We start from the raw sequence: 17,230 nt of genomic DNA, 5'->3' as shown, positions 1-17,230 counted from the left end.
TATGGTGGCATTTCGAGTATACCCAAGAGCTGCTGATTAATTAGTATTCCTTTGGGACATGTTCCTCGTATTCTCTCATATACACTATGTTACTGATATTTCAATATGAAATCAGGGCCTTATTCCCCATAGCTATGAGATAATATTATGTGGTGTATATCAGTGCATGCACCTGCTTCTCTCACAGAGAGGTCTGACATAAAAGCCTGGAGCCACCTGGTTCATACCTGATCCAATCAGAGGAGCCCAGGAGAGCACCTGGAATAGTTTGATGATGACTCATAGTGTATGTATGGATTTAGAACCTACCTACAGGAAAGACTAGCTCATCAGCCCTTCAAAATTACCCAGAAAGGAGCACAAGTGTCTGTTTGTCAAGTCAGATCACTCGGGTCAGCAGCTTTTGGGAATTACAGAACATTGAAAAAGTCTGGCTTGTTAGAGAGAGTTCAATGCAAATGGTATCCTTTTAGGTATTGTACTACTTAGCCTGGTTTCTCTCTAGGTTTCTTCCTAGGTTCCTGCCTTTCTAGGGAGTTTTTCCTTGCCACCATGCTTCTACATCTGCATTGCTTGCTGTTTGGGGTTTTAGGCTGGGTTTCTGTATAGCACTTTATGACATCTGCTGATGTAAAATGGCTTTATAAATACATTTGATAGATTGATTGACTGGTAAAGATGTAACCCGAGGAATTCGTTGGTGGCACACATCCCAGAATCCTTGGAGGTTGTCAAAGCAATAATGCAAATCTGGGAATTAAACTATTCCAGTGTCTCTGTAGTGATTGCTGTGAATTAAGCATTCAGTATTAGACCTCAGTTTATGCATTAGCAGGAAGACAGATTCAATCAACTCACTGCCTGAGAGCATTCACCACACGGTCAGACAGAGAGACAGACAGAACCCTGAGGGATCCAGTTGATTGGCCAATTAGAATTACAATAGATAGCTGTCCACAAGAAATCAGCTCTTCCATTTAAAAAGTAAAACTGGCTGCAGGCAGGAAAATGAAGGGCCGTGGGCCCTCAAAGGGTGTAACAAGTGAGTGCTGATCAATATAGCCAGCATGTGTTAAATTTCAAGTTTGTTTGGACAGGTTCACAAGGAGCAGGTCCAGCCTTGAGTCTGGGTTGAGTCATCCTTCGTTCTTTCTACACCTCCACCATGGAATGAAAGCATGAAAGCAGACTGGAGCAGGAGCCTGACTTCTGCTGTTGTATGTTTATCTTTGAAGCAGTTGGAAAGTTACCATATAAAGTTGTCTATGACTCCACAAAAAGGTTGTTACCATAGTAATGCCAGGCTAGTAGTTTCAGAGAAAGTAATACAAATATTTTTACTTGTATACTGATAAAAAGCTAAGGTATAGACATCGTACATGATGTGATACATGTGATTTAGTATATTTCTTTGATTAATAATCTCATAAAGTTAAATTAAGAAGACATTTTATATCCAGCAAGTGCATGGATATAGTGAATATCCAGTGAATATCCAGCAAGTGCATGGCACCATGCCATGATGGATCCCTGATAACAAACTATTCACAGTCCTTGCACAGAAAAAGAAAATCAAGCATTACAAACATTTCATGAACCTTTATTTTAAAAAGCATCTTAAAAATAATCAAATCATTCATTCAGTATCACAATTCACACTGTCAAAAATACAATAATCTTATTCACACTTACATTCAAATATATAAAAATATAAATGCAACATATTTTTTTAGAAAAACTACATAATTGCCAAGGCGAAGTGAGGCACTTGATAAAAGTATTGCTATCTTGAGCAAAACAGTTGCTGTGTCATGATTGTGCAGGAATTGTAATACTTTCACCCTAAAAATACATCTTTGCACTTGTTCCCTAAGTTATGATGGCTTCTAATATTTCATTGGTTGTGCACTGCTCTGTCTCTATCGTTTGTTTCCATACACCATGTCCACTTGGAATAACTATGTGGTTTCTTAAGAAAACAAAAAGAATATGACATAAGCAGAAACATATCCTCTAAGAGAGATTGGTCAGAACATCAAAATCTTTGAGAAGGCACATTATTTCATATCTCTCCACTTCCCAAATGCATGGGCGCAACTTCCCTGGGGACGGGGGACATGCATTTTTGACCCCCCCCAGTTTTATCATTGGAATGTGATACCAAACGAGGCAACGGTGTGCTTATGGACCATACAGACTCCTCCAAGCGGTCGGGTAGACTGCTTGGAGTGTTTATCCGACTGGATAAAAAAAATATATATAATTATGTCCCCCCACTTCTAAAACCAAAGTTGCGCCCCTGCCCAAAAGTACATGAAATGTACAGACAGAATGGCACATGGTATAACTAACATACTGTATAGTTCAACACTGCACAACATTGCAATAGGAGAAAAAAAAACTGCTTAAAATGAAAAGCACATGACAGAGAGTATTTGTTTTTACACTGGTATTAAATGGATTGTCATTCAGGCAGTCAGTCAAAGAAAGTCTTGCATATTTGGAAACAAAGCCTCAGTATGTAATATCCCCTGAACAGTTATTGAGGACTGAAAAGTACCAGAGGTCTCTGGCGGTGGCACTGTATCCCAGCCCAGCAGTCTCAATGTACTACACAACAACCAGATTCCTCATGCTTGTGCAGAAGAGACATTCTGGAAAAAGTTTTGGAACAGTTCTTGCATTGGTATTTTTTCACATCCGAATGGGTTTGTAGGTGTGCCCTGAGGTTGGACCTGTCCGCAAAAGCCCTACTGCAATGGGGGCAGGAGAAGGGCTTCTCTCCTGTCAGAGGGGAAAGGAGAAGAAATGTGTCAGTATTCACAGGCAGATAAGATATACAAAACAAACACAGCTATCCACTCCACTAAACTGACATAGGCCTAATACTGTATGAACTATTTGCTCCATAATCAACTGTAATAATTTAACTAGAGCATGGACTTATACAGTTACTCTTAAAGTGCACTGTAAAAGTTAGGAATCACTAGAGGAAAGCCAAATTCCTTCTTCCCTGACTTTATGTCAAGCATGAGATATGGCTTGACATAGGAGTAGGAATCTTTTAGGCTACTTAGTGAAGAGTATGAACCAGAACATGGAACAACACAAGCATGTCCCAAGTCTTGTAAAGTGGTGTGAAAACCACTTCTTTAACATGAGTTACCACTTATCACATATCTGTTTTGACAGGCATATAGGGAATTTCAGCATTGCAATGCACTTTGCAATATGTATATGATAAATACATTTACAGTCTGTTAAAACCCATTATCATAAATAATATATCCCATAAATTGCACAGTTATCCTAAATTGGAATAGCCCACCAAGCAGCTATCTTCAATATTTCCAAGTATAGGCTACAATACAGTATGGCACTCCAAATCTTTAGTCACTCACCAGTGTGCGTTCTGATGTGTCCCTGAAGCAACCACGGTCTTGAGAAAGCTTTGCCACATATTTTACAGACACAAGGCAAAGTGTGAGTTCTGATGTGCATTTTTAGCGCTCCAAGACTGACGTACTCCTTTTCGCAGTATTTACAACTGAATGATTTCCTCGTCTGAGCGTCACAGTGCAGTTGCTTATGCTTCAGCAGTCCAGAATAAGTAGAATAGGACTTTTTACACAAACTACATTGGAATTTCTCTGCCTCCACTCCATGAGGGTCTGTTAGTTTGGTAAGCATCCGCTCGTCTTCATCGCTCCTGGGACTCTCAGAGCCGCTGTGGTCTTTGGATGAGGTGTCAGAGAGCGATGAGGGGTATCCAGAGATGGGAGACAGGTCACTTGAAAGCGGAGATAACGGCAAGCTGCTCGTAGTCCATACCGTGATAGGGTTGTAAACCACGGAGCTAAGGATCTCCGGTTGAGGGATGACAGGCAATGGAAGGCCCTTGTAGAGATACGGTGAAATAAATACTGAAAATGGAAATAAAGACAACATTCATTTAGGTGATTAAAAGTAATTTTATCTCACAGTAATAATAAGCCTATATATGTCAATTTATAATTTCCTTCAAAAAGAGCTGAATAACATCGCCTCACTGAATTGCACGGATTAGAAAGTTACAAAGTAACACTAACTTTGACATAGAGATACAATGAAACGACATATCAGCATAATAGCCTGACCGCAGTCAATTTGTAAACTTTGTAGCATGTCAGTGTAATCCATGTATCTGTTGAGCGATTCATTTAGAAAAGGTTGTTGCTTACCTATAGGGCTTTCCAGCTCGCTATAATTTGGCTTCTTAGATGAGTTGAAATGTTTCTTGACAAGAAACGAGCGTGGCATCTTGGAAAAATAAATGGGACTGGAAATGTGGTATAAAACTTTTTTCGTAAATATAACGGTCCCCTCAGGGCGCGACAAATCACTGCAGAGACGGAAATCCTTATTGCATAGTCCAGTGAAGTGTCATCGTGTAGTGCAGAGAGCGCTGTTGTAACAGTACAGCAGGCAGCAGTAAAGAGCTGTAAATACTCCCTATCAGGTGCATGGGAGGAGTCTCACAAAATTAATTTACATAGCAGGGGTCTTCAAACCAATTAAAAAAATTTTTTTTACACGTACATTTGTAATGGGTGGAGTCAAGACCCACCCTCTTGCTAAACACTAAACAGGTGTTTTTGTGTGTGGAGTGGGGAGGTTTGTGGACTAGTGGTGGTGGTGGTGGTGGTGTTTGGGTGTGTAGCTAAGCACAGCTCTGATCTAAGGATGCATACCAGTGCAATCATCGGAATGTGCAGATTGTTGGTAATGAGCGTTGTGTGTTGCATAGCTCAGAAGGCATGAAAATGAATAGACGGTGCAATGACATGGAGGACTCATTCAATTTAATAAGGGATAGAATTGTAAAAACACATCTGCATGGTATTACATTATATTGATCCCTATGTGCTACAGCATACACACGTTTGATTTTCTATTTATTTAGGCCTATAAAATATATGTTTCCCATTTCCCCAATACAATAATGGCATGTAGCTAAATACATGCAGTAAAAGGTGGAAACAAACTCTGTTCACATTGTCATTGAATGTGATTGTCCTCAGGGAGGCGTCCTCTGACGTCGGTGTGTATGCAGGCAGAAAGTCATACATTTCCTTTCCAATAATCCAATAAGGTATTCTTCCTTAAAATGTAAATCTAACTACAGTTGGTTTTCAAGGTCAATCTCAACAGCATAATCACATTTACCTCTTCCAAGTCTGCTGAGCTGAGGCTGAGAAGGGGAAGGGAACGTATCACCCTACGCCCCCTTGTGTCCAGTTAACTCTTGGCAATGGCTTTATTTGGCAAAAATAATAAAACAAAGGAGGAATATTAATAGTTAGCATAGGAATTAAGACTGGCAAATTCATCCGATTTTTAAAATCTTATTGTGGTGCTAACTTAAAGTTAATTGTGAACTGGTTATATTATCTTCAAAACCTATTTGGAGACAAATAATTTCCCTTTGTTACTGGCTAAATTATAGAGGGGAGGAGGGGTTATCTGTACATAATTAGTTGGATGGCTCAATATTTGATCGATGTGGTCACCGACCTAATGTTCCAGCATGTTGGATGAAGCTGTCTTGAACAACATTTGTCTGACAACACACTGTAAATGGATGTGCGGCTCCATATGTTTATTTATGTTTGTATTTTTGCATGTTGAATGTTGGTGCGTGTTATGTTGTACTTTCTGATATATCGTTTTTTATAAATAAAAAACGACAACAACAACTAAAACACAAAGTAAACTTGCCTACTTTTTACAAGGTAAGAAAGCAACAATGTTTCACAAAGGTAAACTGAGATTTTGGATGAACTATTCTGCACTTAAAACAAAGCTTTATTGAGAAATCACAAGTCAAAACTGCAGGTTTCCACATATACATCAACATGGATACCCAATATACAGGTGTTACTGTAACAGTATTGCTTCCGTCCCTCTCCTCGCCCCTACCTGGGCATGAACCAGGGACCCTCTGCACACATCGACAACTGCCTCCCAAGAAGCACCGTTACCCATCGCTCCACAAAAGCCGCAGCCCATGCAGAGCAAGGGGAACAACTACTTCAAGGTCTCAGAGCGAGTGACGTCACCGACTGAAACGCTATTAGTGCGCACCACGCTAACTAGCTAGCCATTTCACAACGGTTACACTCAACCCCCTTTTGACCTCCTGCTTTTCCACAGCAACCAGTGATCCGGGTCACGGCACCAATGTAACAGTATTGCTTCCGTCCCTCTCCTCGCCCCTACCTGGGCTCGAACCAGGGACCCTCTGCACATATCAACAATTACCTCCCACGAAGCATCGTTACCCATCACTCCACAAAAGCCACGGCCCTTGCGGGGCAAGGTCTCAGAGCGAGTGATGTCACCAATTGAAACACTATTAGCACGCACCCCACTAACTAGCTAGCCATTTCACACTGGTTACATTACACACAGGTTGTACTGTAGGGGGATGTGATGCTAAAGCATATTGGTGTGCATCCTCTTCAATCTAATCAGGTCATGTTCAGGGCAGAAAAGTGATAAGTTGATTACATTTTCTATAAATATTATCAACAATCATTTTGAAAATCACCTGAAATGACAAGAACTCATTTGTGAAAAGAGGATCAAGTGTTTACCTGTGAGATGACATCATGACTAGAATGGCTTGCTATGTGGAGCATAAAATAATAGCGTTCACATTCACATGACTGTTTTATAAGGGCCATTTTAACTCTCAGGTCTATGATCCTCAAATTGGTTGCACTTTATATCAAGTGTGTATAAAACTGATAATTAGAATGGCAATGCAATACACTTACAAAGCTGAATGCAATTACATGGTAACGCAATACACTTACAAAGGTGAGTGCAAGATTTATGTAACAACACAATTTTATTACCATGTAATAACACCATTATTACACAGGTATAATATCAACTTCATGCAAAGTGTTAGACTTTGGGGCAGTGTGTTGTGCAGAACAAAACAGAGACACTATTGCAATCATCTAGGCCTACATATTGGGCTGTAATCTATATGGCTACAGCCTAGATAGCTCTGATTGCATGACACCTGCAACTGGAAAACCTGCACAGTTGCTTACGCAATAAGGGCTGCAGGGTAGAGGATCTCGAGGCACTGAAAACAGCTGTCAATGTATTGAGGAGCTCCAAGTGAGTTTCCTGATCTGCTGTGAGATACACACTGAATCCTGAATAGCCTACAGGCATAACTGAGAGGGAGACCATATCTAGCCCTGATAACGGGTTAGGAATACATGTTATTGATATGTATTCCAAGCTAATATATTGCACAATAGACTACTTTAAAAATCACAGTTTTGAAGAAAAAGATGTTGGAACCGGTTCATTTGAATCTGCTTTTGCATTCATTCGCCTTCACTGCAGGCTGATAGCAGCCCCGGGTCCCATTCAACAAAACCATACCGCAGTGCTCGCCGATCATTTCCTTTAAAAGCGCTCCTTGCACCGGATACCTTTGGTTGGATGTATCTTAGGCTATGTACATAGTAGATGCTCTTATTCAACACTGAAAGTAATTTCACATCGGGAGTATCCGCGAGAGCTCCGCGAGTATCCTAAACGAATAAATGAGGCGATTGACGTGAGTTGCAACAAATCGCATGTGATTTTCAGCCAGTCATTTTGGCACCAGAGCGCACAGTAAGGAAACATGTGAAACAGTATTCCATGCCATGCTGGAAATTACTGTCGACGAAAAGGATGCCGTGTCTTGTTTCTGCATGAGAAATATGGAAAAAGACACGTTTTTCGTGTAAGTGTGGGATGTTTAACGGTTTTTGCACATTGCCTCAGTGTATTGGATATCGTGGGCGACGGTGCCAGGATACGTTGAGATTTTGCAGAGATTCTTTTGAATCTGTAGCCATCACTGAATAAATGAACACATTTCAGGACAGATTGATGTGAGGAGCCGACTGGATCCAATATTACATCACACCTGTTACCAGAAAATCAGGTAAGCTAGACATTCTAGTCAACCACTAATTTGTATATTGTATAATAGCCTACAATGCAATTTACATGTAAGATAATGATGGTTATTCACAGTAGTGGGCTATCGTGTAGCCTATGATACCTCGAAAAACGTTCACTTTTATTCATACGCCATTTGTAGCCTATCGCTACTATATAGGTTCATTTCAGTATAATACTCTCATGATCCATCATCTAATATCTAATAAGTAGACTAACAATACATCATCATTGGCTCTCACATTGCGTAATGCACAATGGGGAACAGTTCATTCAGATTATGATAAAGGACCTATTAAGTGTAAAATATGCAATTACTTCAGGTTTCAGCATGCAGTAAGTAGACCTTCATATTGCCTCCGAGGCTCCGACGTGTCCAAATGTATAGGCACCCGCAGTTCCCCCAGCTAAGTGCGGTGTCAGTCCTCTTTCTGTCCACAATGATGTAAAGCAAGGTTGAAGTATAGAGGCTATACACTGCCCATATCGACATTGTCAGTTTTAAATAGACTGGTAGATGAGGGAATGCTGCTGTTACAGTGAATTTATTGTTGGTATTAATACCATTCCAATGTTCTACGTGGTTATAGCCTGCTGGTTGTTAGTCTTCTGCACCTAATAATGTGGAATGCATGCAATCAAACCAGCTGGGCATAATATGACCAGTCCCATGGCAACCCAACTATAGTCTGCATTCTGGTTTTAATACTTTTTAGGATGTTATCTAGATTTACCTGAATAGCCCTTTGGAATATATCTGATCTATTATAGAATAGATATATACAATTTCCACTCTTCTTACAGTAGTAACAGTTTGATAAAGACAGGGCAAGTCAACTTAATAACTAGGGCAAGTCAACTTAATAACTTGAGGGGTCAGATACAGTGGGTATCAGAAGTATTCACACCCTTCAGATTGCTTTCACATTTTGTTGTTTCAAAGTGGGATTGAAATATATTTAATTGTGATTTTTTTGGTCATTTATCTACACAAAAAAACTCCATAATGTCAAAGTGAAAAGAACATTCTCCAAATATTTACAAATTAATAACAATTAAATAACTATAATATAGTTGTTGCAAGCCTAAATTAGTTCAGGAGTCAAATTTGGCTTAACAAATCACATAATAAGTTACATGGACTCAATCTGTGTGAAATAATAGGGATTGACATAATTTTTTTAAATGACTACCCCTTCCTCTGTCCCCCATACATACAACATATGTCAGGTCCCTCAGTCAAGTGTTAAATTTCAAGCACAGATTCAACTACAAAGACCTGGGAGCTTTTCAAAAGCCTTATAAAGAAGGGCAGTGATTGGTAGATAGGTAATAATAACAAATCAGACACTGAATATCTCTTTAAGCATGGTCAAGTTAATAATTATACTGTGGATTATGTATTAAACCACCCAGACACATCAAATATACAGTTGTCCTTCTGAACTGAGCTGCAGGACAGGAAGGAAACTGCCCAGGGATGTCACCATTGATTTTAAAACAGCTACAGAGTTCATTGACTGTGATGGGAGAATACTGAGGTTGGACCAACATTGTAGTGACTCCACAATAATGACCTAAATGACAGAGTGAAAAGAAGAAAACAGATATACAGAATACAAATATTCCAAAACATGCATCCTGTATGCAACAAGGCACTAAAGTACTACTGCAAAAAAACACGGGAAAGGAATAACATTTTTGGCCTAAATGCAAAACCTTATGTTTGTGGCAAATCCAACAGAACACATCTCTGAGTAACTACCTCCTTAATTTCAAGAATAGTGGTGCCTGCATCATGGTATTTGTATGCTTGACGTCGGCAAAGACGGTGGAGTTTTTCCAGATAAAAATAAACGGAATGGCTCTAATCACAGGCAAAATCCTAGAGGAAAAACTGTTTCAGTCTTTACAGCAGACACTGGGAGAGGAATTCACCTTTCAGCAGGACAATAACCTACAACACAAGTCAAATCTACACTGAAGTTGCTTACCTAGAAGACAATGAATGTTCCTGAGTGGCCAAGTTACAGTTTTGACTTAAATCTGCTTGACAATCTATGGCAAGACTTGAAAATTGCTGTCTAGCCATGATTCCCAACACCTTGACAGAGCTTGAAGATTTTTGAAAAGAATAATGGGCAAATATTGCACAATCCAGGTGTGAAAAGCGGGGGGGGGGGAATACTTGTCTAATAAAGGTATATTACTGTTTTGTCTTTCATTAATCTTTTAAAAAATGGAAATGTTAGAGTATATTGTGTAGATCATTGACAAAAAAATGACAATTTAATCAAATTTAATCCCACTTTGTAACATAATTAAATGTGAAGAAATCCAAGGGGATGAATACTTATGATACCCACTGTGTCTTGTTACTATCCATTGGCTTTGAAGTGGATGTTAAGATCCTAGATTTGATCGTCACTCTCTCATAAGTAGTATTCAAGGTATGCTGCCCGCTGAGCTCAATGAGCCTAACAGCTACACCTATTAGGGCTGTATCAAGGCTTTATCATCAATATTCTGTAATTGTTACAAATTCTTGTGAAAGGAGTATTGAGCAGTGCAGGTCAATGGTCAAATGTAGCAATCTAGTTGATGTATTGAGGCAGATCCCAGTTTCTATTAAATGCAAAGGTGGTGACATATCATTGACATGTTTATGTTCCGAATATACCCCCTCTACCCCATACAGCTAATACCATAAATCAAAGATCTGTAGGTCAAGTTAAGAATGTCTTTGTCAAGAAAATCAGGCTTGAGGGAAATTGGCCAATAAGGTCCTGTGACAAGGTGTCAAACAGCCTACACTATGACTAGCTCTCTCCTACCTACAGTGCCACATTGTATACCATGAAGTTGGAAGGAGTATGATAGATTAACACATGCACATAACATAAAGCAGGGTTCCCCAACTGGTGGTACGCGGGTGATTTTATTTGGCCACCCATTGTTGGACATAAAAGACTGTAAAACACCAGCAAATATAGCTCCAAATGATTTTAATTTTGGAAATCTGTTCCAAAGTTTTCCCACGTTTAATAGAGAGATATACAGTATGTGATCGTATAAATGTTTTTGTCAAATATTATATCTGTTTGGGATTCTTGCAGTCAATTTGCAGTCTACAATTGATTTGTAATTATGTTCTTGCCCTCTGGCCATCCCTTCAAGAAAAAATCAGCTGAATCTACTATAGTTGATGATCCCTGACATAAAGCATTGTTAATTAAGCACACCCAATCCAATCTTGGTATGGTTTCTTATGTCCATTTTTGCAAAACACCTATACTGACACTATTACCAAAGACAGTACAGTTTGAAGATAGGCAGAAGCTGCTTCTCCAGTAGAAATCCTTGAAAATGATTGTAGGCGATGTCATGGTGACATTGGCTAGCTAAGCTAATGCGCAAAAACATGTAATCGCGCAGAATTGCGCATCTGCCGTCAAATCAAAAGCACTCCTTTGATATAAAGTAGTTTTTGACAGAAATGTAAGTTTGTCACTTTCGAGGTTGGAGTAAAAACATGTTCAGTTACTTAAGACATTGGCTTGAATCTACGTAGGTTGTCCCTTTAGAAATCGAGAAAATTAACAACTAAGGAGGAATTTTTCACTTCTCTCATTGACTTCTCAAACCTCAAACCCTGGCCTGGTACGTTGAGTCTGCTTCACAAGTGTTAACGGAAGTCTTGCGATGTTGCGCCTCTGGGTTTAGAAACTGTGCTATTACCATTATTAGGCTTACTACAGATATTATTTGATTAGCCTACTACTGGCAATACTACCACCATTATCATCTCTTTAACATTTGATTCACAAATGTTGGTTTACAATATCAACTTGGCCTTTTGGGTGCATCAATGTTACCTTTGAAAGTTATAAGTAAAATGTTAAAACTGCTAAATGTTCTCTCAGCCTCATGGCAAAATGTGAACAATAGCATGCGATGAGCAATAAAGCAGCACATTTTTCTCTCTGACCCATGGTAAAAAAGTGTAGAATTGCAGGAAATTAGCTTTTAAACTGCAATATTTTATCTTAGCGTCATGACAAAATGTGTAGAATAGCATTATACAACTGCTAAATGTTTAACAAATGTGTTGAAATGCAGAAAGTTAGCTATTTTCACAAAAGGAAATCTGAAGAAAAAAAAAACATGTAAAAAAAGATTGTTGCCCCAGGTTCCCAAATGCGGTAGTCGGTCCCTGAATGAAAGCCAATTCCACTGTGAAAAGACAAATTAGAAGCACTGATCCTGATGTTGCCCTTTAGCTATGGCTGCTGCCTCTGAAGGAAAAATGTAGAGGGTAAAGAGAGGCTATATGTCAAGGAGAGGCTGTAAGTCTCTCTGGATGAGAGCGTCTGCTAAATAACTAAAATGTAAATGTAAAATGTAAGGTGAGGTTGTGGCCTTGGTCATCTTCATCCCAATTTACTGCAGTTCCAGAGCTGAGCATGGGAAAGAGGAAGACTATCACACCTCATATTTCTCTGGGGGGCCGATTCGGTCGACCATCCATCCGTATGAATTGTCCCAGATGTTGACTGGTTTTACTGAGAACGTATGCTACAGTTGAAGTCGGAAGTTTACATACACCTTAGCCAAATACATTTCAACTCAGTTTTTCACAATTCCTGACATTTAATCCTCGTAAAAAGTCCCTGTCTTAGGTCAGTTAGGATCACCAATTTATTTTAAGAATGTGAAATGTCAGAATAATAGTAGAGAGAATTATTTATTTCAGCTTTTATTTCTTTCATCACATTCCCAGTGGGTCAGAAGTTTACATACACTCAATTAGTATTTGGTAGCATTGCCTTTAAATTGTTGAACTTTGGTCAAACGTTTCGGGTAGCCATCCACAAGCTTCCCACAATAAGTTGGGTGAATTTTGGCCCATTCCCCCTGACAGAGCTGGTGTAACTGAGTCAGGTTTGTAGGTCTCCTTGCTTCACACGCTTTTTCAGTTCTGCCCACAAATTCTCTCTAGGATTGAGGTCAGGGCTTTGTGATGGCCACTCCAATACCTTGACTTTGTTGTCCTTAAGCCATTTTGCTACAACTTTGGAAGTATGCTTGGGGTCATTGTCCATTTGGAGGACCCATTTGCGACCAAGCTTTAACTTCCTGACTGATGTCTTGAGATGTTGCTTCAATACTTCCAAATAATTTTCCTACCTCATGATGCCATCTATTTTGTGAAGTGCACCAGTCCCACCTGCAGCAAAGCACCCCGACAACATGATGCTGCCAGTGGCGGTTCTAGACCATTTCAACTGGGGGGGCCAAGCTGGGGCCAGTTGTACTGTTAGAGGGGCCAGTTACATTATTGTTGTCATCGTTTTCTTCACTGCATTGCAGGCATTAGCAGGCAAAAGACCATGTTTATAATCATTAGTGTTCCGCGTTGCCACTGTCTAATAACGGATGTAAAAAAAGAACGATAGCAAAAATTAGTTATGTAAAAATTATTTCATACTCCACATTTAGGGGGGCCACAAGGGGGTCCAAAATTGTTGTCACAGGGGCACTGGCCCCCCTGCCCCCCAGAACCGCTCCTGGATGCTGCCACCCCCGTGCTTCACGGTTGGGATGGTGTTCTTCGGCTTGCAAGCCTCCCCCTTTTTCCTCCAAACATAACAATGTTCATTATGGCCTAACAGTTCTATTTTTGTTTCATCAGACCAGAGGACATTTCTCAAAAAAGTACGATCTTTGTCCCCATGTGCAGTTGCAAACCGTAGTTTGGCTTTTTTATGGCGGTTTTGGAGCAGTGACTTCTTCCTTGCTGAGCGGCCTTTCAGGTTATGTCGATATAGGACTCGTTTTACTGTGGATATAGATACTTTTGTACCTGTTTCTTCCAGCATCTTCACAAGGTCCTTTGCTGTTGTTCTGGGATTGATTTGCACTTTTTGCATCAAAGTACGTTCATCTCTAGGAGACAGAACGCATCTCCTTCCTGTGCGGTATGACGGATGTGTGGTCCCATGGTGTTTATACTTGCTTACTATTGTTTGTACAGATGAACGTGGTACCTTCAGGCGTTTGGAAATTGTTCCCAAGGATGAACCAGACTTGTGGAGGTCCACAATTCTTTTTCTGACGTCTTGGCTGATTTCTTTTGATTTTCCCATGATGTCAAGCACAGAGGCACTGAGTTTGAAGGTAGGCCTTGAAATACATCCACAGGTACACCTCCAATTGACTAAAATGATGTCAATTAGCCTATCAGAAGCTTCTAAAGCCATGACATCATTTTCTGGAATTTTCCAAGCTGTTTAAAGGCACAGTCAACTTAGTGTATGTAAACTTCTGACCCACTGGAATTGTGGCACAGTGAATTTTAAGTGAAATAATCTGTCTGTAAACAATTGTTGGAAAAATGACTTGTGTCATGCACAAAGTAGATGTCCTAACCGACTTCCCAAAACTATAGTTTATTAGCAAGAAATGTGTGGAGTGGTTGGAAAATGAGTTTTAATGATTCCAACCTAAGTGTATGTAAACGTTCAACTTCAACTGTATAATGGTTTGTGTGATGAATAAACAATAACACAAACAGATTTTACTGTAGATGCTTCAGTCAGTCTGTCAGTCAGTGTACCTCCGAGTTTTACCTCTCTCTGTTTGCTACAGAGTCGCTGTTGTATAAATATAAAATCGTTAGTCCTCTAGCCCAGGCAGCGCAGAGCGATGAGTAAATTAGTCAATCCTCACGAACTCTCATAGCTCAAAACACACAACACTAATAGTGCTATGTTTGTTTCTTAATTACTTTTGTACTGTATTGCAACTCAAAAATAGAGATTGATTTCAGCTGATGTTAGCCCAGTGGTGTTATTAATTGTGTAATATCAATGTGGGAATGAGTTAAAATGCACATTGTTTAATTAGAGCACGTACAGCACATTGGCTCAAGTTATGATGTTATTTGCTTATTACAGATAGTAGGTTGTGACTTCATAATTTTCCTTAAAGGGCAAGGGTGTCAGTTATATATTAGACGCCAGGTAAATGCCATACAGAGTCTTGATGCATTGTTTGTTGATTGTTCATTGCTTCATTTGTGATATATGTTTTCAAATCATTCATGAAATTGCAAAATGTCTAGGAGTACTATTTGGGAACAACTCCACATAATTACACAATTCATCTGGGAGGTATAAATGTACAGAATTAGAGTTCTGTCAGATTTAGCTCAAACTAAAATGAGAAGTTTCTTATTTTCCCCTATGACGTACATTAAATGTAGGCTATTATAAGACCATTATTTCTGGTAATGTGCTGTACATCCTTCAGACAGTATACCCCCATTTGACAAATTTGTCACTTGTCAAACAAATTGCTTTTCGTGCACAACCATGTCCCTTAGCATTTCAAGTTTTTTGCTGATTTAATTTCCCCCCATAGATACAGTCCTTTATTTCAGAAAATAATAGGCTACGTCATCTGACAGTGCAAAGCTGTTTCTATCAGGCCGATGCTCACTGCAATGCACTTAGGTTATTCATCTTTCATATTTGTGTATCCTCACAGCATGATATCCCCCCCCCCTCTCATGTAGGACTGACTTGTTACACTGCTAATGGCTGCTACTTGAATTTCATGTTGTACTTCATGTTATTCTCATTTTTAAAAATGAATTAGGGGGAATGAACTATCTATTATAAGAGGCACTGTAATGTGCATGAATACCTATGAGTTAAATTAATGCGTTAATGTTAATTGAGACAACAATGTCCGATTATTTGCTTCACTTCACTCAAGCCATTGGCTTATATGTTAGCATATTATCCTGTGTTGTTAATGGGACAATTTATTCATTTTAATTAAGAAACTCACTGGAGAAAAGTATATGAAACCCACCAGATGGTAAACGCTTGAACTCTAAACAAAATGTACCCCTCTTTAAAGCCACAATCTGGAGTTTGTGTTTTAGCCCCACCACTTGGTTTGGTATAAATCTGAGAGATGGGGCTGGGGAAACGTAACCAACACTCTCAAATTCATAAACAGAGCCATGGACACAAGCACCGACAATCCATGAGTTCAACATTATAGTTTTAAACACATATTGAAGCTATAAATTAACCGTATATTCACACAACACCATTTGGTCATAATGAACCATTCCTGGATATTCAGTGCTATAATGGGCCAGCACCAGTTTGTGAAATGCTCCAGTTGGATTTAAGTTGGCACCCACTTGATAGTTGTAGGCTATGCCATGCCAAGAACCATTCATCACAATCAGGAAGGTCAGGAAGCGGGTCCATAAATGTGTCTGTCACTAATTTACCTCTGCTCCCTCACTCTCACTGCTGAATGGATCTGGTATAGAGCTAGCGTAATAGCACTGACCATACTGGTATAGAGCTAGCGTAATAGCACTGACCATACTGGTATAGAGCTAGCGTAATAGCACTGACCATACTGGTATAGAGCTAGCGTAATAGCACTGACCATACTGGTATAGAGAGATTGAGCACACATACTGTTGTGGCTCAGGTATTAGTTTACTTAAAAATCGCAAGAAGTAATAGCAATCTCTTCCTCTCCCTATATACTTGACAGAATGAAGAAAGTTACGGGGGTAATGCGGGGAGCAGTTTGACAGTCCCTTTTTCAAATGATGCAAAATAGTAGACAAGGACTCAGGACCTAGCAGAATATACAAAAGCCACACACACACACACACAGACACACACACAATCACAACCATGCATAGGCCTACTGTAAGGAGCATTTGAAAACAGTACACTAATTAGGGTGCTCTTGAATCTGACAGCTCCTCTGTAAATACTGAGAAAATAATTGGTTGCTTTCTGAGGTTAGCCTTTGGAGAGCGACGATCAAGCACTGTTGACTTGTTTTTCTTATTCTTTCTGTCATGCAAAAACTATCAGGAGAAATCGAGCACAGACAGGATAAGAACATAAACACTATTTATTATAATGAAACCTCATGGTAAGGGCTATGGAATGCAATGAGATAGACTTCAACTATTTAATTGGAGAGTCAGCTCACTGTTTCATAGGACTACTCATGGTTGTTTTGTCACCAATTCATTTAAGTTCATTTTTCCACATGAACCAAATTTGTGCATTTGGTTATTATCCCATTTTTCTGATGACTGTGCAGGTATGGCCATATGGTTGAGACATTGAAAATACTGTAGTTACTTTGGTTTGGATACGGCCTC

At 39.5% G+C, this 17,230-nt stretch overlaps 2 protein-coding genes across 2 annotated transcripts in view; one reads left to right on the top strand and one right to left on the bottom strand.

Moving 5' to 3' along the window:
- Positions 1 to 1,584: 1,584 nt before the first annotated feature.
- Positions 1,585 to 4,466, bottom strand: LOC139550604 (zinc finger protein SNAI2-like). Its single transcript, XM_071361598.1, has 3 exons — positions 4,221 to 4,466; positions 3,402 to 3,923; positions 1,585 to 2,784 (listed from the first exon to the last, which is right to left on the bottom strand). The coding sequence occupies exons 1-3, from the start codon at positions 4,297 to 4,299 to the stop codon at positions 2,603 to 2,605; spliced, it is 783 nt and encodes a 260-aa protein (XP_071217699.1). The 5' UTR covers positions 4,300 to 4,466; the 3' UTR covers positions 1,585 to 2,602.
- A 2,715-nt stretch (positions 4,467 to 7,181) lies between these two features.
- Positions 7,182 to 17,230, top strand: part of LOC139550599 (gamma-1-syntrophin-like) — a 37,125-nt gene continuing 27,076 nt past the window's right edge. The window contains exon 1 of the mRNA XM_071361582.1: positions 7,182 to 7,999. The gene's annotated coding sequence lies outside the window, so the exon portion shown is untranslated. The remainder of the gene's footprint in view (positions 8,000 to 17,230) is intronic.

This window comes from Salvelinus alpinus, chromosome 23 (assembly GCF_045679555.1).
Source record: "Salvelinus alpinus chromosome 23, SLU_Salpinus.1, whole genome shotgun sequence".
Lineage (NCBI taxonomy): Eukaryota > Metazoa > Chordata > Actinopteri > Salmoniformes > Salmonidae > Salvelinus > Salvelinus alpinus.
The sequence above is the reverse complement of the archived record's forward strand: the minus strand, read 5'-3'. Positions and strand labels throughout refer to the sequence as shown.